Source organism: Babylonia areolata, chromosome 2, assembly GCF_041734735.1.
Source record: "Babylonia areolata isolate BAREFJ2019XMU chromosome 2, ASM4173473v1, whole genome shotgun sequence".
In the NCBI taxonomy this organism is placed as follows: domain Eukaryota; kingdom Metazoa; phylum Mollusca; class Gastropoda; order Neogastropoda; family Buccinidae; genus Babylonia; species Babylonia areolata.
In genome coordinates, this window is record NC_134877.1 from 45,428,946 (window position 1) to 45,453,475 (window position 24,530).

The 24,530-nt window shown below is 40.9% G+C and overlaps 2 protein-coding genes across 3 annotated transcripts in view; one reads left to right on the forward strand and one right to left on the reverse strand.

Annotated features, from left to right (window-relative positions):
- LOC143279464 (glycerol-3-phosphate acyltransferase 1, mitochondrial-like) overlaps positions 1 to 8,773 on the forward strand; it is a 33,409-nt gene extending 24,636 nt beyond the window's left edge. For both annotated transcript variants that reach the window (XM_076583510.1, XM_076583508.1), the window contains exons 19-23: positions 395 to 478; positions 1,017 to 1,142; positions 2,715 to 2,841; positions 4,449 to 4,517; positions 5,429 to 8,773. In XM_076583510.1, coding sequence (XP_076439625.1) covers positions 395 to 478; positions 1,017 to 1,142; positions 2,715 to 2,841; positions 4,449 to 4,517; positions 5,429 to 5,601 — 579 coding nt within the window. In that variant the 3' untranslated portion in view covers positions 5,602 to 8,773. The remainder of the gene's footprint in view (positions 1 to 394; positions 479 to 1,016; positions 1,143 to 2,714; positions 2,842 to 4,448; positions 4,518 to 5,428) is intronic.
- Positions 8,774 to 11,919: 3,146 nt separating this feature from the next.
- Positions 11,920 to 24,530, reverse strand: part of LOC143301838 (tRNA-dihydrouridine(47) synthase [NAD(P)(+)]-like) — a 25,796-nt gene continuing 13,185 nt past the window's right edge. The window contains exons 9-12 of the mRNA XM_076616259.1: positions 24,066 to 24,144; positions 21,657 to 21,845; positions 18,257 to 18,385; positions 11,920 to 16,178 (exon numbers count right to left, since the gene is read on the reverse strand). Of these exons, the coding sequence (XP_076472374.1) occupies positions 16,106 to 16,178; positions 18,257 to 18,385; positions 21,657 to 21,845; positions 24,066 to 24,144 (470 nt within the window). The 3' untranslated portion in view covers positions 11,920 to 16,105. The remainder of the gene's footprint in view (positions 16,179 to 18,256; positions 18,386 to 21,656; positions 21,846 to 24,065; positions 24,145 to 24,530) is intronic.

Here is a 24,530-nt window from a genome sequence, read left to right on the forward strand (position 1 = left end):
TTTGTATGAACTTAAGGAACTTTAATGCCTTTAAAATCGTACAGTGTATTTGATCCTGATTATGTTTATTTTTGGTTTGAAATAGAGAGAGGGTTATTTCAAATAAAAATGAGCCAGGTCGCGTGTCCCTGTGTGTGGACTGAATGTCAAGATTAATGCACAATAAAGCTTCTGTGTCTCACTTGTGAATGTCTTGGAATGACAGTGTCCTTTCCATGCTGTGTGTCTAAATGTGTTTGCCATATGTTTTTGTGTTCATGTGTATGTGAGCAGGCTGGTTGGACAAGTTGTGTCATGATGTCTTTGTACATGTACAGTGCATTGTTATTATTATTATCATTGTTATTTCATTGTTGTGTGTGGGTGATGGTTGTGACTGCTCTGGCATGTACAGCCCTGCAGAACTGTGGCCGACGTGTTGATAGAGAAGATGGAGAACTTTGTGGACCGGGAGATCCTGCTTTCTGAAGGGGCAGAGGTGAGCATGTTGTTTCAGTTTCAGTTTCAAGAGGGTGTCAGTGCGTGCAGACTGATGCATATATGCTTTACAAAGAAAACAAGAAAGGAAGGGGAGGGCACATTCCTCATTTTTGCATAAACCCAGTGTGCTGATCAGTCCTTGAGAGCCTACCCTAGGTTTGACTTTGTGTAAAAAGATTAACATTAAAAAAAAAAAATTTAAAAAAATGCGCATCCATACATGTGTGCATTTTGAAACCAGTGCGCAAATGCACACACATACAAACCCGTGTAGTGTTAGTCTAGCACACACATAGTGATGGGTCTGTTGTGCATATTGGTTGCATTGTCTCTTGTGCATAGGCATGCGTCCTCGAACACACATGCAGAGACAGACACACTCAGACACGCGCACCACACGCACACACATATACGTACACACACACACACACACACACACACATACACTCACTGTTGTACATGGAAGAGTTGTTGGTGCACACACACACACATACTGTTGTATATATATATGGAAGAGTTGGTGGTGGTGTGTGCAGTACGACCCAGCGGTGGACCTGGTGGACCGACATTGGGCCAACCGCCTGGCCAAAAGTCTGGAGTGGGACGATGACGATGATGATGAAGACATGGCACAGGGCTACGTGGAGCAGAAGTCACTCAAGGTGTGTGTCTAGTGTGTACACCAGTTGTGTGTCGTGTGTTGTGTGTACTGTGTGCATGGGTTGCGTCTAGTGTGTTGTGTGTGCATATGTCGTGTGGAGAGTGTGCGTGTGTAGTGTGTTCTCTGCATGGGTTGTGTGGAGTGTGTGCATGTGAAGTGTGTTGTGTGTGCATGGGTTCTGTGTATTGTGCTTTGTGTAGTGTTTTGCCCCTCTTCCTTTCCATCATTTTTTTTAACTTTGGGGTGGTCCTAGAAATTGTAGATCCTCTATGTGTGAGAGAGAGAGAACATTTTGAAATCATCTTTATATTTGGTTTCCACAGTGTGTTTGTACATATATTGAAGTATGTGTGTGTTCTCTATTTGGTTTGCATGACTGTACACGTTGTAGGCATGGGTGTATAGGTGGAGGGAGAGTTGTTATAGAAATGTTACTCGTGATTATGCTTTTGTGTAAAATGTTTCTTTTTATTACACAGTGTGTGTGCACTTTTGTGTTGAATGTGTTGTACACATGCATGCACACATTTATGAAAATCATTGAGTGAGACAGTGTGTGTGTGTGTATGTGCGTGTGAATCATTGTGTTTGTGTTTTGAGTTGTGCATGTACATACATGGAAACCAGTGAGTGGAGACTCTGTATACATGTGTATGTGTGTGTGTATACATGAGGGCTTGTGGTGTTGTGTTTTGAGTTATGCACACACATGCATTGAAACCAGTGAGTGAGAAACTCTGTGTGTGTACACACACTTGCGTTCCTTGTGTTTTGAGTTTTGCACAACAGACATGTATGGAAAATAGTGAGTGAGAGATATGTGTGTGTGCATATGTGCACACTTGCATTGGTGTGGTTTTTAAGTTGTACACGCACATGCCTGGAAACTAGTGAGTCAGAGACAGTGTGTGTGAGTGTGCACACTTGCATTGCATGTTTTGTTTTTGTTTTTTTTATCACAACAGATTTCTCTGTGTGAAATTCAAATTTTGACTTGTGCATGCACATGCTTGGAAACCAGTGAGTGAGCGTGAGTGACAGTGTGTGTGTGTCTGTGCATGTGCACACTTGTGTGTTTTGAGTTGTGCACACACATATAGCATGGAAACCAGTGAGTGAGAGACTCTGTGTGTATGTGTGTGTATTGTGTTGTGTTGTGCACACGCACATGACATGGAAACCAGTGAGTGAGAGACGTGTGTGTGTGTGTGTGTGGGCACTTGTGTGTTTTGTATTGTGCACACGCACATGGCATGGAAACCAATGAATGAGAGACGTGTGTGTGTGGGTATGGGCACTTGTGTGTTTTGTGTTGTACACATGGACATGGCATGGAAACCAGTGAGTGAGAGACTGTGTGTGTGTGTGTGTGTACATGCATACTTGTGTGTTTGAATGGTGCACACATGCGCGTGGTATGGAAGCCAGTGAGCGAAAGACTCGTGTGTCACCGTGTGTGTGTGTATGCACATGAGTTGCATATATATGTATTTTGAGTCATGTATATACATATATGTGTACAGAAAGCAGGGAGTGAGACAAAAGACAAGCGTGGGTGATGGGATGTTTGCAGGTGAACGTTAACCAGGCGGATATCTGCAGCAAGCTGCGGTTCCTGCATGTGGTCCTGTCACCCATCCTGGAATCATACCTTATCACAGCCTACTACATCACCCAGGCCCTCACCGCAGATATGCCAGGTGAGAGGCTGCATGCTGCTGCCTTGGGGCCCTTTATACCGTGGGTGGATATGTGTGTGTTGTGTGAAGGTGGGTGGGTGTGTTTGAGTGTGTGTGTGTGTAGATGGGTGGGTGGGAAGGTGTGTATGTGTGTTTGAGTGAATGTGTGTGTTGTGTGTAGGTGGGTGGATGTGTTAAAGTGAATGTGTGTGTTGTGTGTAGGTGGGTGGGCAGGAAGGTGTGTGTGTCTGTTTGAATGCGTTCTGTGTAGGTGGGTGGGCAGGAAGGTGTGTGTGTGTGTGTTTGAATGCGTTCTGTGTAGGTGGGTGGGTGTGAAGGGGTGTATGTGTGTGTTTCAAGTGAGTGTGTGTGTGTGGCGTGTGTTGTTTGAGTGGAGGAGGAGGAGGAATTTTGTTTAATATCCTGTCACACATATCAGTGACTGAAGACATTTTGTTAGAGTATTGATGTAATTGTGTGTGTATGGTGTGTGAGTTGTGTGTTTTGTCTGTGTGTTGTGTTTTGTGTGTGTGTGTTATGTGAGAATGCATATCTGTATGAGTGTGTGTGCATTTGTGTGTGTGTATGCATGCATCTGAGTGTGTATGTTTGTGTGTGTTTGGTGTTCTGATCATGTGAATAATATTTGGGTGTTCTCTGTGTTATGATCATGTGAATGATAATTGGATGTTCTCTGGTTGGTGTCAGTGACTGTGCAAGTTGTACTTGTAGGCATGATTGTGGAGGTGGAGGGAGAGTTATAAAAATCTTATTCGTGATTATGCTTTTATGTAAAAGTGTTTCTTTTTATTAATTTTTACTCATGTGACGTGCCTTGACCATTACTGTATTTTAATGAAACTTTCAGTAGAAATTATTAATTACGATGCTATCATTAATGGGTTCCTTATGGTCTGTGCTTATCTCTTGCTGTAGACAGATACAACAGCTAAGTGGTTAATATGTTGGACTCTCTGTCTGATAGTCCTGAATGCCTGTCACCATGCCTGGTGGTTTAAGAATGGAGATTTTTCCCATCTCCCAATTAAACAAACCTGCTAGTGCCTGAACCCCCTTGGGTATATGCGTGCAAGAAGTCAAATACGCACATTCAAAATCCCCAAATCCTTGTCAGCATTCAGTGGGCTAATGAAGCAAGAACATTTCCAGCAAGCACACCACTGTATGTAGAGTATGGCTGCTTACATGGTGGGGGAAAAATGATCAAATACATAAAAGCCCAGAAGATTCTCTTGTTTCCTAGCTGGTTTTGTGTGATAAATAAAAAATATATATGTATATTTTTTATTCAATTATTACATTGTATAAAGAATAGTAACAGAACATATTTAACGGACAACAGAAAACAAACAATAACAACAGCAAAGGAAAAAAGAAAAGAGGGCAGTGTATCATGTTGGTTGCTGTTGCACTGACATTGTTGCAACGTAGTTGGTGTTCTGTATTTCTTTCATTATGAGAAATACTCAATCTTTATGCCTGTGCTTGTTCATGGGTAGTTGGTGTTTTGGTTTTGGTTGGTTGTTTTTTTTTTTGCTCTTTAACTGTATCTTTCTCATGGAGCACGTTGTACTTCCACCCCAACCCCACCCAACCCCCCATTCCAGAGGACGAGTTCATGAAGAAACTGGCCAGCTTTGCACAAGACAGAGCCAAGAACAAACTGGTTATGCACAGTAAGTGTGTTCTCTCACTGTTGTCTGATGCATGAGTGATCATTGATTTTTTGCTTGATAATATAATTCAGTTACTGTTGTCATTATTAGGAGTCAGTGTGGTGTACACTTCATATTAAAAGATTCTTTAATTTGATACAGGTGTCTGTGACAAGGCTAATCATTTTACAACTGATTTGAAGTATGAGAAAGTGCTGAACCAAAGATTTATTGTTTGTGCTCTGTAAATCACTATTTACTAGCACAGTTGTTCATTTTCATATTTTTGGCATTGCTGTTTCCCATATAATTTGTTTTTGTCACAACAGATATCTCTGTGTGATATTGAAGCTGCTCTCCCCCGGGAGAGTATGTCGGCACAGTGCATTGCCACCCCCACAACCCCCCACCCCCTTTTTTTTTTTACGTCTCAGTAGATTTATTTTGTTTTACTGTCAAACTGGCCTTGTTTACATAATTTGCCATGAACAACTATTTTTTGAATGATAAAAGGACATGGCTTGGGTGTTTTCAGTTTTTGTGCAGCTTGCAAAGCAACTGGACAGCCTAAGAAATATGCAACGGATGCACATTTTGGAGACGCAGTGGCAGAATCTGTATGGCGTTGGACTTCTCATCCAGTGTTCACCTTAAGTCAGGGTTTGAGGCATCATTTCTGCATGGTGCTATGTCCTTAGAAAAGGCACTCTACTCCCGATTTTCCTCAATCTACCCAGCTGTGAATGGGTACCTGACTTCGGTCAGGGAAGGTAAAAACAGCGGAAGGATAAGATTAGGTCCTTCTTCTATGCCGAGCCCTAAACACAGTGGATGTGAATTCACTGCCCTGATGGCCGTAAAAGGCTGTGGAACTTTTAATCTTAACCTTTAACAACAACAACAACAACAAAAATGCCTGTTTTGCTTCCCAGTCGAGAGCTGTGGGCTGGTGACGTTGAAGAACGCAGTGAAGGCCTTCCAGCACCTGAACATCCTGGAGACCTACAGGGAGGCCAACCTGACCATGGTCACCCTCACAGAGCACGTGGGGGTGCGGGAGCGTCTCCACCACTACATCGACATCCTCAAGGTGGCCAGGAGCTGAGGCCTCAGCCGCTTTCTTCCTTCTTCCCTCTCTCCTTCACGCCTGGCGGATGGGAGGGGGGTTAGGTCTGGCTTCGTCTTCTGTCCTTCACCATGCCACTGTGGGTCTGGTTTCCATGAAGCTCCCGTTGATTGACAGAGAGTGTGGTAGTTTTGACAAAGATCATTGTTTTCACACATCAAAACAAAACCATGCTTACGGAAGTGTGGGTCCGGTTTGATGAAACCGGACAGGGCTGAGTAGACTGACTGACAAAGATCATCGTAGTTTTGATAACAGTGGTCACAGTTTTGACACAGTGATGGTCATAGTTTTGACACAAAGGTTGTCATTGTTTTGATGACAAAGATCATCGTTGTTTTCACACATCAGAACCATGCTCCTGTAACTGTGATTGTGTGTTTGGATTGTATCACACATCAAAACTACCGTGTTCATGGCACCATGATGTGTGTGTGTGTTTTTGTTCTTGACCGTACTGAAATGATGGAAGAGATTATGATTATTTGGAACATGATGCCATGAGATTATTTGCAGCAAGGTAGCAGGATCCAGCGTTGGCCCGCATGTCTTGGTGTCGCTGCTCTGACCAGGGCAGGTCAGTGAAAGGGATTGTGTTGTGACAGTGGTATTAGTGACTTCGCATTCTGTGAGTACATAGTGCTCTGTGACTTCGTATTCTGTGAGTACACAGTGCTCTGTGACCTTGTGTTCTGTGAGTACATAGTGTTCTTTGACTTAGCATTCTGTGAGTACACAGCACTCTGTGACTTTGCATTCTGTGAGTACACAGCACTCTGTGACTTTGCATTCTGTGAGTACACAGCGCTCTGTGACTTTGCGTTCTGTGAGTACATAGTGTTCTGAGACTTTGCATTCTGTGAGTACAAAGTGCTCTGTGACTTTGCGTTCTGTGAGTACATAGCGTTCTGAGACTCTGCGTTCTGTGAGTGCACAGTGCTCTGTGACCTTGCATTCTGTGAGCACGTAGCACTCAGTGATTTTGCATTCTGTTAGTACATAGTGCTCTGTGACTTTGCATTCTGTGAGCACATAGCGCTCTATGACTTTGCGTTCTGTGATATTGCCAGTCGAAGCCTTCGCTGACCACACCAACAGTATGTAACCACACACCAGGTTGTTCCCTGGACTGTCTCATCTAGCACCGTGACACTGCTAGTGGTTAGAGTTGTGAGTGGTACTCAGCATGGTGTGATCATCTGTAATTATGATAATTTTAATATAAATATTCCAATTAAAACAGCACCTGTTCATGTAAAACATGCTCAGCAAAAGTTACACACTGATGAGTAATACATGCATTTCAACTCTGAATTGAAAAATTTACATCCATAACCCTGCACAGACATCCAACCAAACACTAAAGTATGTTCAGACACACACAGAAATCGTCATATGCAACACAGTACTCATTATGCATATCTTAAATCACAATACTAAGATGATGCACATTTCATATCACAATACTTAACATTAATACCACAATACATAAACCTATATCACAATCATCTCGAGGAATAGGGCAGCTTGTACCTGACTGTGTTAGCATGTGTACGTGTGTGTGTGGGATATGTCAATTTTGTGATTGGTGTGTGCATATGTGTTTGTATATAGATGTGTTGTGAGGACATACAGAAAATAGATGTTGGGTGTACATGTTAATAAAAAGAAGAAAAAAATGGTGGGAAATAAAGATTGGAACCATGACAAAAGTACACCACATAGTACACAAGAGCGGGCACAAAATGTAGATTGATTGGAGATCTGGCGCGTGTTGTGGCTTGGTATATCACTGTGTGATGCGAACCCTCAGCATTGTTGAACAGTTACTTTAAATCCACAGCTCACTGTGGTGGACGCTCCTCTTCAACACAACCATGTCGGGAGTCACTACTAACAGTCACAATTTTTGTGGTGGTGTGTTTGGCGTTTGGCAGCAACATACAAAGACTCTAGTGGTATGACTGCATGAGAATTTGAACACTGCATATTAATTTGACTCCTGTGGTGTGGTTTGCAGTATCTTGACTGCAACACAATTTTGTGTGATGTGAAGGTATGACATTAAAATCAAAAGCCCTTACAAGAGTATTCATTGCCTTCAGAGTGCAAGTGGGTCAGCTAATGTTGGACACACAGTAATCGTTTTGCATCAGTGATGGTGTGTGAGCTGCCCTCCTTATAATGTGACCATTACTGAACATCTGAGTTGGTGCCTTATAACATCTGCAATGCCTTAGACAGGATAATCAGTAATCGGTAGCACCACATGTCTCAAAGAGCTTGCTTCCATACTGTTTTCCTTTCTTTCTTGGTTCTGTCACATTCAGAAACGTTATGTTTTTTGTTGTTGTTTTTATGCAGTGCGGAATCTTAACAACAGTTACGATAGGAGATTTAAGCATGCTCATTGTTGTAAAAAGTATTAATGGTGGACATGATTAACAGATTCCAAGAGAACGTTTTAATCTAATTCCCTTATCCATTCTGATGGTGCTGGTGTTGGGTCTTTTTCTTTTCTTTTCTTTTCTTTTTTTTTTTTTTTTTTTTTTTCTTTTTTTTGTGTGAAACAGTATTCTCTCTGGTTATTTTTTTGTATTTCAGTATTTTGTAGAGCTTTGAATCAGTTAATGGCATTTTGTTCAGATGTAAACATACAGAAAGTATAGTCTAGAAGCTTTCGCTGACGAAGCTGTCATGAGGGAAGTAGAAAATTTGGTCGACTGTGTCTTGGTTCAGTAGAAATGTATATAATGTACATCCTCTGTTGTTTGAGTACCTTTTTCTTTATGTTTATACTAAGATATATACATATATAAATGTGTGTTATTCAGTTTCACAAACAGAACTGAGACAGTGGATATCGGGAGATAATCTGACCATTGTTACAATGTTAGAGTGGGGGGAAATTGTGATGTATGATTTTATATATATAAAAAAAAAAATGTGAAGAATGATATTCCTTCAATTGAACTGTTACTTTCCAGCCAGTGTGACCGTGTCTGCGTCCAAGAGGGGGTCATCTGACCATGTGTTTTCATTTCTGTTGGTTACACTGCACTTAGGAACCTGTCTCTAAACCCTGTCTACAGAATGCTGTCTTCCTTTGCATTATTGCGCACAGTCCAGTTTAATAGCCTCAAACTAACCCCCCTTGACCCCCCCCCCCCCCACCCCCCCCCCCTGCCCCCCCTCCCCTGCTATATTTTTGCTTTCTGTTAAAATGTAGATGAGGGTGGAAGGTTCAGTAAAGGCTAACCTAGAGCTATACCCCCCCCCCCTACCCCCACCCCTTCCTTTTTCATAAGCTTGATTAAACCAATAGAAAAGATGGGGTAATTTCCAACCACCAGTGACCCTAGGGGGTGGGGGGGGTTAGGCTAGTTGGGGGCGGGGGGAGTTGAGGCTTCACAGTCATTCTATCAAAAATAGAAGCCTGTATTGTTTTTAACATAGCCAGCTTTACCCTCAGGAGTTATTTCAAACTTGCCTGAGATAACCCCCATCTCTGTTGCAAGAGGGGTGGGGTGGGGGGTTAAAATCTAGTGACAAGGGGGTCAGTTTGGGCTAGTTGAAGTTTATCCCTGTGGGTCGTTCAGCCTAGTCTGCACAGTCCCTCGATGTAAAAAGCAACAGGGGTACAGACAGACTGCTACACTGATATGGACTGGGTTCTTTTGTAGCAGTTGCTAAGTTATTGACTGCAGTCTTCCTTCCGGTCAAAGTTATTCTTGTCACTGTACTGCAGTGCTACATGCAGTAGCCCAGAAGTGCAATACTGTATCTTTGTACAGGGTATAATGTCTCATGATTTTCCTGTTTTTTTGTGGAACGTGTGAAGTCTTCTTTTGTCACAGTCATGTGATGTTACATTGATTCATACTGGTGGCCTTTCTTCAGGAACAATTAGGACATGGCTTCATGACTAGGATTTCTGTTTGGATTTTTCTTTTCTTTTGTACATGAAAAAATATATCTGATATAAATGCGTATAACATTACAATCTGCACACTTTTTGTTTTTTTAAAGTACAGTATGAAAAAAATGAAGTAAAAAGAAAAAACAAAACTGTTCTTTTCAGTTTCAAGTTGGGCTTTTTTCTTGTGGTAAATGTTACTGTACAAGAACTTTAATATAAAAGAAAGAAAGAAATAGCATAATCATTTATATGGTAAAGCCATTTGTATGCCAAGTTATCAAGTGCAGTTTATATTGTTACTGGGGATTTGAGTCATATATTGACGAACAGCTTGATGATATCTATCAGTTTTCTGAGCATGCCTCATTATAAACTTTCTTTTTTTTATGTAACATTTTTTGGCATTTACCGTTTATCATTTGGTGCTGACATGAGAAACTTAATGGTAGCAACTTAGCAGTTTGATTTGATTTGAAATCAAATAGTGACCTCAGTATATTCCCTCTTCACATGCCTATTCAGAAAGCATTTTGCCAACTACACTGGGTTTCTTGATGGCTCACAGGTTGTGTGTGTAAACACAAGAACATTTAGCCTGTGGTTCCTTCACAGAGCGTTGAGCATATGCAGAACAAAAGGCAAGGTCATGTGGTCTGCTCATATTCTCTGCTCCAGTTTTAGAGATCCATTCTGTTCAGGGATTTGACAGAAAATGGAATGGCCGCCTTTAAAGATCAGTCCGTTATTTTCAGTGTTCACTGGCATTTAACAGTTTATATTTCCATGTGATACTCGAATTTTTTTCCATTTTAATTCTTTTGGGTTGTGGGGGGTGTTGTGTGTGTGTTCTGTATTGAAGTGAAATTTGTTTCATTTTAATTCCATATTTTTCTGTATTGTAATAGAATTTTTTCATTATTTTTCTGTATTTTCTTCTGTGTTCAGTATTGTATTAGAATTATTTCATTTTAATTCTGTATTATTTTCTGTGTTGTAGTCTGTATTGCTTACACCTCCTAGCACACTGTTCAAATAAGCACTTTAGATGGCAAGAGGTAGGTGTTTGTATTATTTCATGTAGTTCTCAGAATTGTGCTGGACACACTCCAAAGATATTTCCAAATTTATGGGCTTCAGATGGCGAGGGGCATTTCTGTACTTCCTATGGAAGCCACAGAATCCTCCTCTCCAAATGCATGATTTTTTTTTTTTTTTTTTTTTTTTTTTTTTTTTTTTTTTTTTGTTGTTGTTGTTGTTGTCAGTACAGGCTTTGATAGCAATACCTTGGAAGCTTTGATGCAACAAAAGAAGAAGTGAAGTTAGATGAACTTACTTAGAAATGCAGTGTTTTGTTAGAACTTTTAGTGGACATTGATGCTTGTTAAGACATGTTGGACAGTTAGAAATGTTAGCTGTCTTCCTTTCTGTATCCCCCCCCACCCCCCCTGCCGAGAATATCCACCATAATGAAAAGTATAGAATGTTCTGTTGAAATACATGGGAGACTTTGAAATGTCCACTGTATTCCTTTTTCTTACCAACTCTTCTGGTTTTCTCAACCTAAATTGTGTAGAAAATCCTCCTTGGTGGAAAGTGTACACTTGGGTGTTAGTTTAAACAAACAAAAAAGAAAAAAAAAAAGGTTAAAGGATGTACCATTATGCATGTTGGAGGGACAGGATAGGAGAATCTGTATTGTGATGCTGTTTTTAGGCACTGCAGTGTGTAATTGTATCTCACGCTGAAGACATTTGTATTATGAAATCAATGGAATGCTGTGAAAGAACATATCTTCATTATTCAATTATGATGATTTACAATGATTGGGTTTCAGAATATCTTGAATGTTTCAAATTGCTGGCAAGAGGCATTGATTGGAGCTGGGGGAACACAGGTTGTGCTTACACACACACTTTAATCAGTTAGAAGCATATTTCATTTCAGTTAATCATTCGTCAGTCTAAAGATTCCATCTGACGCTAAGCTTGTGTCATTTTGTGCTTCTCGCCACTTAACCACTAATAAAACCACTCAGGTACACGGCTACATATAGATTTGCAGGTGGGAAAAAAAAAAAAAAAGAAGATGCAAGGATGTCACTGTAGTCATCTTTTGTGCAGCAGTTTATTTTCTCCTTGAGTTGCATGGACTTAAATGAAATTGCTTGGTTTATAAATTAAAAGATTGTAAATATTAGGCTCCATAATCTTTTATTGTTGTTGTTTTACTTAATAATCATTTAGTAGATTAAAAAAATGCACATTTTTTATGATTTTTTTTAACACTTACCCAACATGTTTATAAATAGATATAAAATATTTTTGTCTGTGCTCTGACAGTTAAAGATTCACATAATTACTTTACTGATTTTTTAAAAAAAATACTTGCCTAATTTAAATGAATACCCTAAATGTAATTGGGTATGATTTTTATAAGTTAAAATATCATCCAATCATCTGATGATGGTGGCTGATAAATAACAGCCTCATTGTCAATCATGGTAATCATTTCTTAATGTGCATGGATTTGTTGACCTTTGTTGTCATAAATGTTGTCAAAACCTGTGAGCCTGCTACAAGCATTATCATGACTGTAAAAATTTCTTGTCATCGTAATGATCTCAGAAAATTTGTACATTTTATGCGTGTCTTTTTTTTCATCTCATAGTTTGGGGTTGTTGGAGTTTTTTGTTTGTTTGTTTGTTTTTTGGAGGGGGTGGGGAAGGGTGGGGGTTAATATCTGTGTAAGGATAAATGTACATGTACATGCAGATGTGCACAGCTGAAACCTGAAAATACTCGTCATTCCAGATTGATCAGTTTTACTGGATACTGGTTTTAGAGGGATTCACAGTATCTTCTGTACTTGTAGCGCAGTTGCCTCTTTTCTTGTTTAAAAACCTGCCAACTGATGCAAAATACACATTCTTTTGTACAAGGGTGTGCAGTTCAGATTAACATCTCTTTACCATTAGATATATTGGACAAAAGAACAGGATATGTTTTACTAGGCATCGACACAGTCCTACAGAAAGGGCAAAAGTTGTTTCCTGAGGCAAGGAGCTACTGAATACATGTGCTTGTTTTGTAAGGGATGTGGCCTGACCATTGCCAGAGTTGGTGGGAAGAATGGGGTGTGAGGGAGAATTAGAGAGATGACTAGCTGATACATACAGTTGGTCACAAACTAAAAGGTGAAAAATTAAACCTCAGGTACTGTTTCTTCTTTCAGTTTTATAGAATGAAATGAAAAAAAGAATTTGAAATTTGATTTGTTGTCAAGAGACCAGTTTCGATATTTGGCAAATCTGGGTGATTTTGTTACAAAAAGTCCCAGAGAAAAGAAAATACATACTTTATTGCAAGTGGTCAACACTTTATCAGCCGTTATCTAATTGAAATGAAAAAGAACAGTGAGGTAAGGAGAGTAAAGTATTTAACAACATTAAAAAGAAGTTACTCTCTCCATTTAAAAGGGTACACAACTTCAAGTTAAAATCTGCGTATGCTACCAATTCAGCTAGCACAAAGGTAAATAAATGATACTCAGGAACAAATCCAGATGCTTCCTCAAAGAAGGAAGTTCCGGCCTTGTCCTTATACCCATCATTTGACATGTGCACACAGCAGCAATGACAGAAGAAATGTGCAAACACAAACTAGCTTTTATTCAAAGCCTATTAGTCTTGAATATGCTGCAGGCATAACAGTAAGAACACCATGGCACTTTTGCTTGCTATCACAGCAACTTATAATCATACCACTAGTAATACCTGGGTTACCCAATTTGTAATAATGAATTTTAAGACAGAGATAGGGGGTTTGTTGGTTTGAGAAAAACATATGTAGCCTCTCTCTCTCACACACACACCACACGCACACACACACAAGAGTACTGTAAACCAAGTGAAGGAGGCAAATAAGTTGCAAAAATGTTGAGTGTCTTTGTTTAATTAAGTATTCTAAATCTTCACATTATTAATTTACCGCATTGCTCATTTCATTGAATGTACATACAATGACACAATGTGTTAATGTTGACAGAACAAAGTAGTTTGTTCAGTTTGAACTTGCACAAAACATTTACCATTTTCAGTTGGCACAATTTGTCAGGTCTGTTCTTAGTTTTCAAATTGTTTGGATAGCAGCTTTAGTTTGTTATTTTGTTACATTGGCTTATGAATTATAGCAATGTTTACACACTGCTGATATATTCAGTAATTTACACTTGCTCTCAAAGTTACAGGCATTCACATATTTCACTCATGACAGAGTGATAAGACTTGTAAACAGAGAGGGGCATTTGCTTGAATGTATTCTCGTTGCACATGCTGAAGACCAGAAGAGATTTTCTGTCAGACCACACAAAGGATTCTGCATAAGTTTTTTGTGGAACTTGTAGAATACTGTCAGAATACTTTAAGCAATACGTGTATGATATTCAGAGCAGTTTGCTGCAGCAATTGTAGCAGTGGGCTGTTGTACAATATTCAGAGTAGTTTACCACATCAATTGTAGCAGTGGGCTGTTGTACAATATTCGGAGTAGTTTGCTACAGCAATTGTAGCAATGAGCTGTTTGATATTGGGCTTGTTGCTTCCAGTGTAGAGTCAGTTGTAGCATTTGCCTGACATAACAAACTCTTGCCACTTGTAGTTACTGAATTAGCTTCAGTGAGTTAGTGTGTGTAAGTGTCTTTATTTCTTCTGGGGGAGAGGAATGGAGAAATGAAGGAGAAATTGTTTTCATCAATAAACGTTTTAGCCACCATCCTTTTTATTTCTTTGCATGTGTATGTGCAGTTGTGTGAATCAATATTTAAAAGCTGCAAAAAAAAAAAAAAGTGTTATACGACACTGGGCACAGGCATATCAAATAATCCAAACGTAAATCTGTTTGAAACAAACAAAAAAACAAGCAGCTATAAGAACATGGAATTTTTCAACCATTTAAATATTAAGAAAAAAAAAAAAAAAACATAACAAAGGTGATGATGGAACAAGATTTTACCCTTTCTTCTTACAGTCATAATAACAATGGGCAGTCTATCAATAATGAAAAAACAATCTTGCAGATACATTGGAGTATGGCTGCCTAAAATGGCAGGGTAAAAAACACAAAAAAAAACGGTCATACACATAAAATGTTACATGTCTGAGTGTGTATGTGTGCGTGCCTGAAATCTGACTGAATGACACAAGAAACGAATGATGAGTGCCCAGTGGCAACCATCAGTCGGCTCTACCCAGGTAGGCAGCATGTTGTGCAAATGACCCCGTGTTTGTAAAGCGCTTAAAGCTTGGTCTCCAACTGAGGATAGGTGCTATATAAGTATCCATATCAATCAATCAATACATTTTAACAGCACAAGGATATTTTGCACTGCATGTATTTAATATCAGTTTAAGAATCATCCTATGTTATGTTGGGTAGTATAGCAACACATACAACTTACCACAAATTATGTTGCAGCCAGCAATACACAATAGCTGTACCTTATTCTGACAACAGATGTTTTTACCTTGGTTCTGAGTTCCAACAGCAGCAGCAAAAAAAAAAGTGTGCTTATACACTCAGCTTTTCCAGCAGAAAAGACTGGCATCTCTTTGAACAGAACCCAATCAAATATTACATGCTTGGAACAAAGATTTTGAAACAGAAAAGATTTAGCGTTGATAAAGAGCTAGCGTGATGGACGCAGCAGCCAAGTGGTTAGAGCACTGCACTTTAGTTTGAGGGTCTGGGGTCTGATTCCTTGCTGCACCTGGTGTGTTCAGGGTGGATTTTTTTTTTTTTTTAATGAATGAATATACAGCGCTTATCTTCAGTCGGAGATCAAGCTTTAAGCACTTTACAAACTCAGGACCATTTGCACTACAGGCTGCTCACTGCCGGCTGCCCCTGGATGCTCATCATTCATTTCCTGTGTCATTCAGATTTCAGGCACACACTCAGACAGAATGTAACATTTTACATGCATAACCATTTTTGCCATATAGGCAGCCATAATCCGTTTTTGGGGGTGTGCATGCTGGGTATGTCCTTTTTTCCATAACCCACCAAACGCTGACATGGATTACAGGATCTTTAACGTGCATATTTGATCTTCCGTGTGGGTATACACACGAAAGGGGTTCAGCAACTAGCAGGTCTGCACATGATACTGTGTTGACCCACCCTTTACCCACCAGACGCTGTTACCAAGATTCAAACCCATGGCCCCCAGATTGGAAGTCCACGCTTTAACCACATGGCTAGTATCTCCCAGGACAGCAGATGTTGAGACATGCTTGTACATGAGCCTCCTTCATGCGTATACAAATACAGAACATAAACACACACATAATCCATATCAGTTTTCAGAAGGTCACGGAAACATGAACATACCAAGCAAGAACGTGCCCCAAAACTTGAGTAAGACTTCCAGTGAAAACCCACTTGTACATGCAAATGAGTATGGGAGTTGTAACCCATGAATGCTGACAGAAAGGAAAAAAAAAATTTTAAGAGCCCAGCAAAAGGCAGAAGAAATGACAGGTCCCAAAACATCACATGGTGTTTTGCATCACTGGTAGGCATTGGCTTTGTGTTTGGGCAGGAAATTGAACTCTGGAGGCACTGGTCCCAACAGCATTTCACTGCAACCACAATCATAGGGGTCAGTGTTAACACACAGCTGTTTGTGCCTCTGTGTACATGTATCTGTTACACAGCTGTTTGTGTCTCTATGTATGTACATCTGATGCGAAGCTGTTTGTGTCTGTATGTATATATGATACACGGCTAAACATTCGTGTCTCTTTGTATGTATATTTGTTGAATATCATTCAGACTCATCAACTGATGTCTCTTTACTTGAGTTACAAACAGTTCACAGATCGTGTCAGGATCTCTACACAATTATCTGCTGAACGTCAGTTCACACAAATCTGTCAGTGTCTCTTTTACATGAATATCTCTTGAAAAACAGTTCACACACATCTACTGATGTCTCTTCACATGAATATCTGTTGAACAAATCAACACACATCTGTCAATGTCTCTTTTCATAAATATCTGTCAAACAAATTAACACATATCTATCAATATCTCTTTACATGAATATCTGTTGAACAAATTAACACACATCTATCAATGTCTCTTTACATGAATATTTGTTGAACAGCAGTTAACACACATCTGTCAGTGTCTCTTTACATGAATATCTGTTGAACAAATTAACACACATTTATCAATGTCCCTTTGCATGAATATTTGTTGAAATACATTAACACACATTTATCAATGTCTCTTTGCATTAATATCTGTTGAACAAATTAACACACATCTATCAATATCCCTTTGCATGAATATCTGTTGAAACACATTAACACACATCTATCAATGTCTCTTCACAAGAATAACTGTTGAACAACAGTTCACACAAATATGACAATGTTTCTTTCATTTAAATATCTGCTGAAAAAACAGTTCACACATATCTATCAATGTCTATTTACATGAAAATCCATTAACAAATTGACACATCTATCAATGTCTTTTTACATGAATGTCCATTAACAAATTAACACACACCTATCAATGTTTCTTTACACAAATATCTGTTGAACAGCAGTTCACACATATCTATGAATGTCTACATAAATATATGTCAAACAAACTTACACACATTTATCAATGTCTACATGAGTATCTGTCAAACAACAGTTCACACACTTCTATCAATGTCTCTTTACGTAATGGATACCAAGAGCTGCCAAAAATAGTAAACAGTATAGCAAAGTGAACAAAACAAAAAGAATACACTTCAGTGACAAATAGTGCTATGACAAACATTTCAACAATATCAATTAACATTTCGCTGGTTTCATCAATTGTTTACAAGTTTACTGAATGGTACAAGTGTTGCCAAATAAAATCACAAATTGTAGTTGAATTCCTGGGCACACGACCAACCTGTACCACACACAACTTACACGCAATTTTTTACATGTCACATGCGCCTTAATACAACAATGTACCATTGCCCAATCACCAAGTCCAGAAAAGGACAAATATTCAAGGCTTTTTAGACAAGAAAAGGTGAATGTACGAGCAATGCAAAAACAAACAAAGGAAGAAAAGGCCAGAAACAAAACGACAGAAGAAGAAAAATTCCAGCACAGATTTTCCTGAAAGAGCTCCTGACATCCCCATGGGATAACATACTGTTGTTACAACAAATATGAATAATACTGATATTAATTAGGAGAAAGAAAAGAGAGCTGTCTTAGGCACTTTTTCTTCTCAGTTGCGCTGTGTGTGTGTGTGTGTGATGAGTTTGTGTACTGTCCACTGTGCAGGCATTTCATTGTTTCGTGTGGTCTCTGTCTCTGTGTGTGGGTGGCGCCATGAACACAACCCGAGAGTTGAAATTTTTATGCACCCTACAGAAATCAAATCCATTCATTCATTCACCTACCTGATCTTTTTTTTCTTTTTTTCTTTTTCCCCCTTGTACAGAAGGTTATATTTCTCCACATAGAAACATACATCAAAAAGATTTTTGTTACTTTTGTTTTTTTTAGGAAAAGACAACATAACAGCCAAGCAACACTTTTCAAAAGCTCCATTACACTGAAGTACACTTTGTTTGAAGTCAAAATAACAGAAAGAAAATCACATCATCACATGTATTGACAACAACAACAAGAACAACAACAAAAAAATCACCTACCTGATCTTGATCCAGTCAGCACAGTTGGAACTGGCCATCATCGTCTCCAGGTCATCGCGACCTCGGTAGTGGGGAGGTCTTTCATTGATTTTCTGAGGGGGCTGTGCCAACACTCCCACTGGGATGTACCTGGTCAGTGTACAACAACAACAAAATCTGAACAAACTCATCACTGATCTGCATGATACCCTGAAACACGGGTATGGCTGACTACATGGCAGGGTAAAGAAACAGTCATACATGTAAAAGTCCTTTCGTAAATATGAGCAAACAAGTCAGTTGCAATTGCAGCCCATGAATGCGTAAAATGAAGATTTGTATGAAAATACAGAACTGCTTGGCTACAAATGCTGTGAGAATGAAATAGTGTTTCCTGATGACTAACCTCTTTCGGTCCCCCCTAACTTATCTCCACCCCATCCACTGTGAACACCAAGAAAATTTAAGTCTGGATGGAAAAATCGAGTCCCACATATGGAGAACTGTTGCAAGGCAAACATTTTAAAACTGTGTCAAACGTAAGATGCTCAGCAACACTTGACTGAAATGTAGTACAATTCATCCCATCCACCTCACAACAACAATAATACTGACAATGTATGCATTTTCAAAGACTCCAATGTGTGATTCACACAACAATCTCATGTATCCCACACACAAAATTTTTTTTTTTTTTAATCCTATGGAAGTGCTTTACACCAGTCTCACATATCTCAATTTTTTAAAAATACATATAAAAATCTCATGGAAGTGGTTTACACCATAATCTCATGTACCTCAGACTATACAAAATGCACAGGCACTCCAAAATACACAAAGTAAAAATAAACTTTTAATACTGAAGTCTGAAAAACAGTGTGGAGTGGTGGCCTAGTGGTAATAGGTCCACTTAGGAAGTGCAAGAATCTGAGCATATGGGATCAAATCCCATGCTTGCCAGAATTTTCTCCCTTTCCACAAGACCTTGAGTGGTGATGTGGATGTTAGTCATTCAGAAAAGATGACGAACAAAGGTCCTGTGTACAGCATGGACTTAGAGCACGTAAAAGAACCTACCGCAGCAAGAGAGTTGTCACAGACAAAATACTGCAGTTGAGTCAAATCTAATATATACACACATGTATGCACGTGTCTGTAAGTGTGTGATTGAAGCCTGAATGAATGACAAAGGAAATGAATAACACGCCACCTAAAGGGATCTCTCAGTCTGCTCTACCCTGTTGAGTTTTGTGCTAATCACTCTGTGTTTGTAAAGAGCTTTGAGCTGGACCTCTGACGGATGACAGGTGCCACAGAAGTATCCAAATCAATCAATCAATCATCACATGCACCTCTCTCTCTCTCTCCTTCCCGGTCTCTCTCCCTGAGTACCTGTTATCAATCAATCAGTTACATCACTTGCACCCCAATCTCCCTTTCTCCCTCCCCCACTCTCTATCTTCCTACCTGTTATCAATCAATCAATCATCACATGCACCACACTCTCCCTCTCTCTCCCTGCCTACCTGTTATCAATCAATCAGGTATCACATGCACTCCACTCTCCTCCCCCACTCTCTCCCTGCCCACCTGTTATCAATCAATCAGGTGTCACATGCACTCCACTCTCCTCCCCCACTCTCTCACTGCCCACCTGTTATCAATCAATCAGGTATCACATACACTCCACTCTCCCTCCCCACTCTCTCACTGCCCACCTGTTATCAATCAATCAGGTATCACATGCACTCCACTCTCCTCCCCCACTCTCTCACTGCCCACCTGTTATCAATCAATCAGGTATCACATGCACTCCACTCTCCTCCCCCACTCTCTCACTGCCCACCTGTTATCAATCAATCAGGTATCACATGCACTCCACTCTCCTCCCCCACTCTCTCCCTGCCCACCTGTTATCAATCAATCAGGTATCACATACACTCCACTCTCCCTCCCCACTCTCTCACTGCCCACCTGTTATCAATCAATCAGTTATCACATGCACCCCACTCTCTCTCTCTCCTTCCTGGTCTCTCCCTGTCTACCTGTTATCAATCATTCAGTTATCACATGCACCCCACTCTCTCTCTCCTTCCCGGTCTCTCCCTGTCTACCTGTTATCAATCAATCAATCATCACATGCACCCCACTCTCTCTCTCTCCATCACACTCTCTGCTACAACGATATTGTAATCAATCCTGAACATATCCATGCTAGTATCATTCACTGTGCACCCCACTGTACATGCATCTCCTCCCCCACTCTCTCCTGCCACCTGTTATCAATCAATCAATGATCACATGCACCCCATCTCCCCTACCCCCATCTCTCCTGCCTACCTGTTATCAATCAATCAATGATCCATGCACCCTCTCCCCACACCCCCTCTCCCTGCCTACCTGTTATCAATCAATCAATGATCACATGCAACCCCGTCTCTCCCATACCCCCTCTCCCCTGCCTACCTGTTATCAATCAATCATTATCACATGCAACCCCCTCTCCCCATACCCCTCTCTCCCTGCCTACCTGTTATCAATCATAATTATCACATGCAACCCCGTCTCCCCCATACCCCCTCTCCCTGCCTACCTGTTATCAATCAATCAATTATCACATGCAACCCCGTCTCCCATACCCCCATCCCTGCCTCCTGTTACAATACAATCAATTATCACATGCAACCCCGTCTCTCCCATACCCCCTCTCCCTGCCTACCTGTTATCAATCAATCAATTATCACATGCAACTCCCTCTCCCCCATACCCCCTCTCCCTGCCTACCTGTTATCAATCAATTATCACATGCACCCCCCTCTCCCCCAACCCCCTCTCTCCCTGCCTACCTGTTATCAATCAATCAATGATCACATGCAACTCCCTCTCCCCCCCACCCCCTCTCCCTGCCTACCTGTTATCAATCAATCAATTATCACATGCAACCCCGTCTCCCCCCCACCCCCTCTCCCTGCCTACCTGTTATCAATCAATCAATGATCACATGCAACCCCGTCTCTCCCATACCCCCTCTCCCTGCCTACCTGTTATCAATCAATCAATTATCACATGCAACTCCCTCTCCCCCATACCCCCTCTCCCTGCCTACCTGTTATCAATCAATAATCACATGCACCCCCCTCTCCCCCAACCCCCTCTCTCCCTGCCTACCTGTTATCAATCAATTATCACATGCAACCCCGTCTCCCCCCACCCCCTCTCCCTGCCTACCTGTTATCAATCAATCAATTATCACATGCAACCCCGTCTCTCCCATACCCCCTCTCCCTGCCTACCTGTTATCAATCAATAATCACATGCACCCCCCTCTCCCCCAACCCCCTCTCTCCCTGCCTACCTGTTATCAATCAACCAATCATCACATGCACCCCCCCTCTCCCCCACCCCCCTTCTCCCTGCCTACCTGCACAGAAAGGACAACCACTCCAGAAGGAAGCGTCGTGTGGTCTCCACCCCTTTGGTGTCCGACCCCCAGTACTCCAGGCCGTAGTTGCAGTAGTCCCTCAGCATGTCGAGGCGCTCCGCGGACGAGATGTCCCAGTGCCGCTGCTCCTTGATCTCCGTGAAGATCCACGGTTTGATCAGCGCGCCTCTGAATAATAATGATTTTTTTTATTCGATATTTACATAGCGCCAAACTCTGTGCACAGAAAAGTCCAGAAAGACGGGTGCAATAGCCGAGTGGTTAAAGTATTGGGACTTTCAATCTGAGGGTCCCGGGTACGAATCTTGGTAATGGCGCCTGGTGGGTAAAGGGTGGAGATATTTCCGATCCCCAGATCAACACATGTGCAAACCTGCTTGTGTGTGAACCCCCTTCATGTGTATACACAAGCAGAAAATCAAATACGCACATTAAAGATCCTATAATCCATGTCAGTGTTTGGTGAGTTATGGAAACAAAAACACACCCAGCATGCACATCCCTGAAAAATGAGTATGGCTGCCTACATGGCGGGGTAAAAACAGTCATACCCCCCAAAAAGCCTACTTGTGTACATACGAGCGAACGTGGGAGTTGCAGCCCACAAATGAAGAAGAAGAAAAATCAGAAACAAACCAGTTAATCACATGCATGCATGTAAATAAAAAGCTGGAGAAACTACAGACCAGGAGGAGGCAGGGGTAAGGGGGGTTATTTGGGGAAGAGGTAGGTTTTAACACCAGACTTGAAAGAGATGAGTTCTGAGATCTGACGAAATGAAAGAGGGAGATGATTCCAAGCGCAAAGTCCAGAGACATAGAAAGAGTGGCGGCCAACTGTGGAATGTTTGAATCTGGGAACATGGAAACAGAGCAGATTTGAAGCTGATCATAAAGATCGAGATGGGGTGTAGAGGTGAAGGCAGCTACAGAGATATGAAGGGGCACATGAAAGAGAAAATGCAACAAAATCAGTTCAGTTCAGTTCAGTTACTCAAGGAGGTGTCACTGCGTTCGACAAGTACATATACGCTACATCACATCTGCTAAGCCTATGCCTGACCAGCAGCATAACCCAACACACTCAGTCAGGCCTTGAAATAAAAATCAAGCATATATAGTTTTTTTGCTTCTTTTTGGGTTTTTTAGAAATAAAGCCGCCATGCTTTATTACTTGCTAGTGTGTATTCAGCCTGACTGTGAGCTAAGAGATTGTGTGGTGTAAGTGATCATCAGAACACATGAAACACAAAATACAGAGCAGCAACAAGCTTAGAGCAAAACTTCAGCCTTCCACACTTGTCTTAACCTTCCGCACAAGACTTCAACGATCGACTTCAACCTTATACAAGACTTCAACCTAACACAAGACCTCAACCCCAGACTTCAACCTTACATGAGACTTCAACCCTAAACTTCAACCTTTCACAAGACCACAACCCTAGACTTCAACCTCATACTAGACTTCATCCCTAGACTTCAACCTCACACTAAACTTCAACCCTAGACTTCAACCTCACACTAGACTTCAACCCTAGACTTCAACCTTACACTGGACTTCAACCCTAGAATTCAACCTTAAACAAGACTTCAACCTAACACAAGACCTCAACCCTAGTCTTCAACCCTACACTAGACTTAAACCCAAGACTTCAAAGCTAGCCTTCAACCTTTCATAAGACTTCAACCCTAGACTTCAACCTAACACAAGACCTCAACCCTAGACTTCAACCTATTACAAAGACAAACCCAAGACGTCAAACATCCCCACAAGGCCTAATTAACCTTCCTCAACCTTCTAGACAATCCTTCGACCTTCCCCACAAGACAAACATGACATGTGGCCGACCAGCCACCATGGCGAAGTGGTTAGCAACACGGACTGATGACTGAGAGGACTTGGGTTTGATCCCCATCAGAGGTGGATATTTTTGGCCTGTGACCAGCTCCTACCCAGAGCTGAGTGGTGCTGTGTGCTCAAACAGGAAGACTGGGACCACAAAGTCGAGGGTCATTCACTTCACAGTTGCGTCTTTGGGAGCATTACTCAAATTTCCTACTGACCAACAATGAAGGTGTCGGAATCTCTAAGCCAGGTTGACGTCTGAATGTATCATGGGAGTATAGTTTTGTCAGGTAATCCCAAACCTAAATGGACTCAAATCGTTAGCAGCATTTTTATAACCCTCATTGTCGTTCATTATCATCAGAAATATAAGAAAACAAGGTATCCCAAATTTTGGGGTGCAAAAAACCAAACACACACTCACTCACACACACTTACACACACACACACACACACACATACACACAACCTCACACACACACACACACACACACACACACACACACACACACACACAAGCCACAACATGTGGGTGGCACCGACCTGGCGATCATGAGACCACTGACGCCGCTGGCCTCCTTGTGGCGGTTAGCGTCTTCATAAGACAGGATATCCCCATTTCCTGCAACATACCAACGTCAGTCTCACTTTCAGTTTTCAGCTTCACTTTCAGGTTGGTGTCAGAGCATGTGGACACATCCATATGCACTACAACATATCTGCTGTGTAAAAAAAAAAAATTTTTTTTTAAATCATCTCAAATTCAAAAAGGCAGCAGTTGCATGACCTTCACATTGATCAGTTCTTGAGAACCTATCCTGGGTTTGTGTAAAACATCAACATTCTTCTTCTTCTTCTGCATTCATGGGCTGCAACTCCTACGTTCACTCGCATGTACACTAGTGGGATTTTATGTGTATGACCATTTTTACACCGCCATGCAGGCAGCCATACTCCGTTTTGGGGGGTAAAACATTAATATAAAACATGAAATAATGAAACGTAATA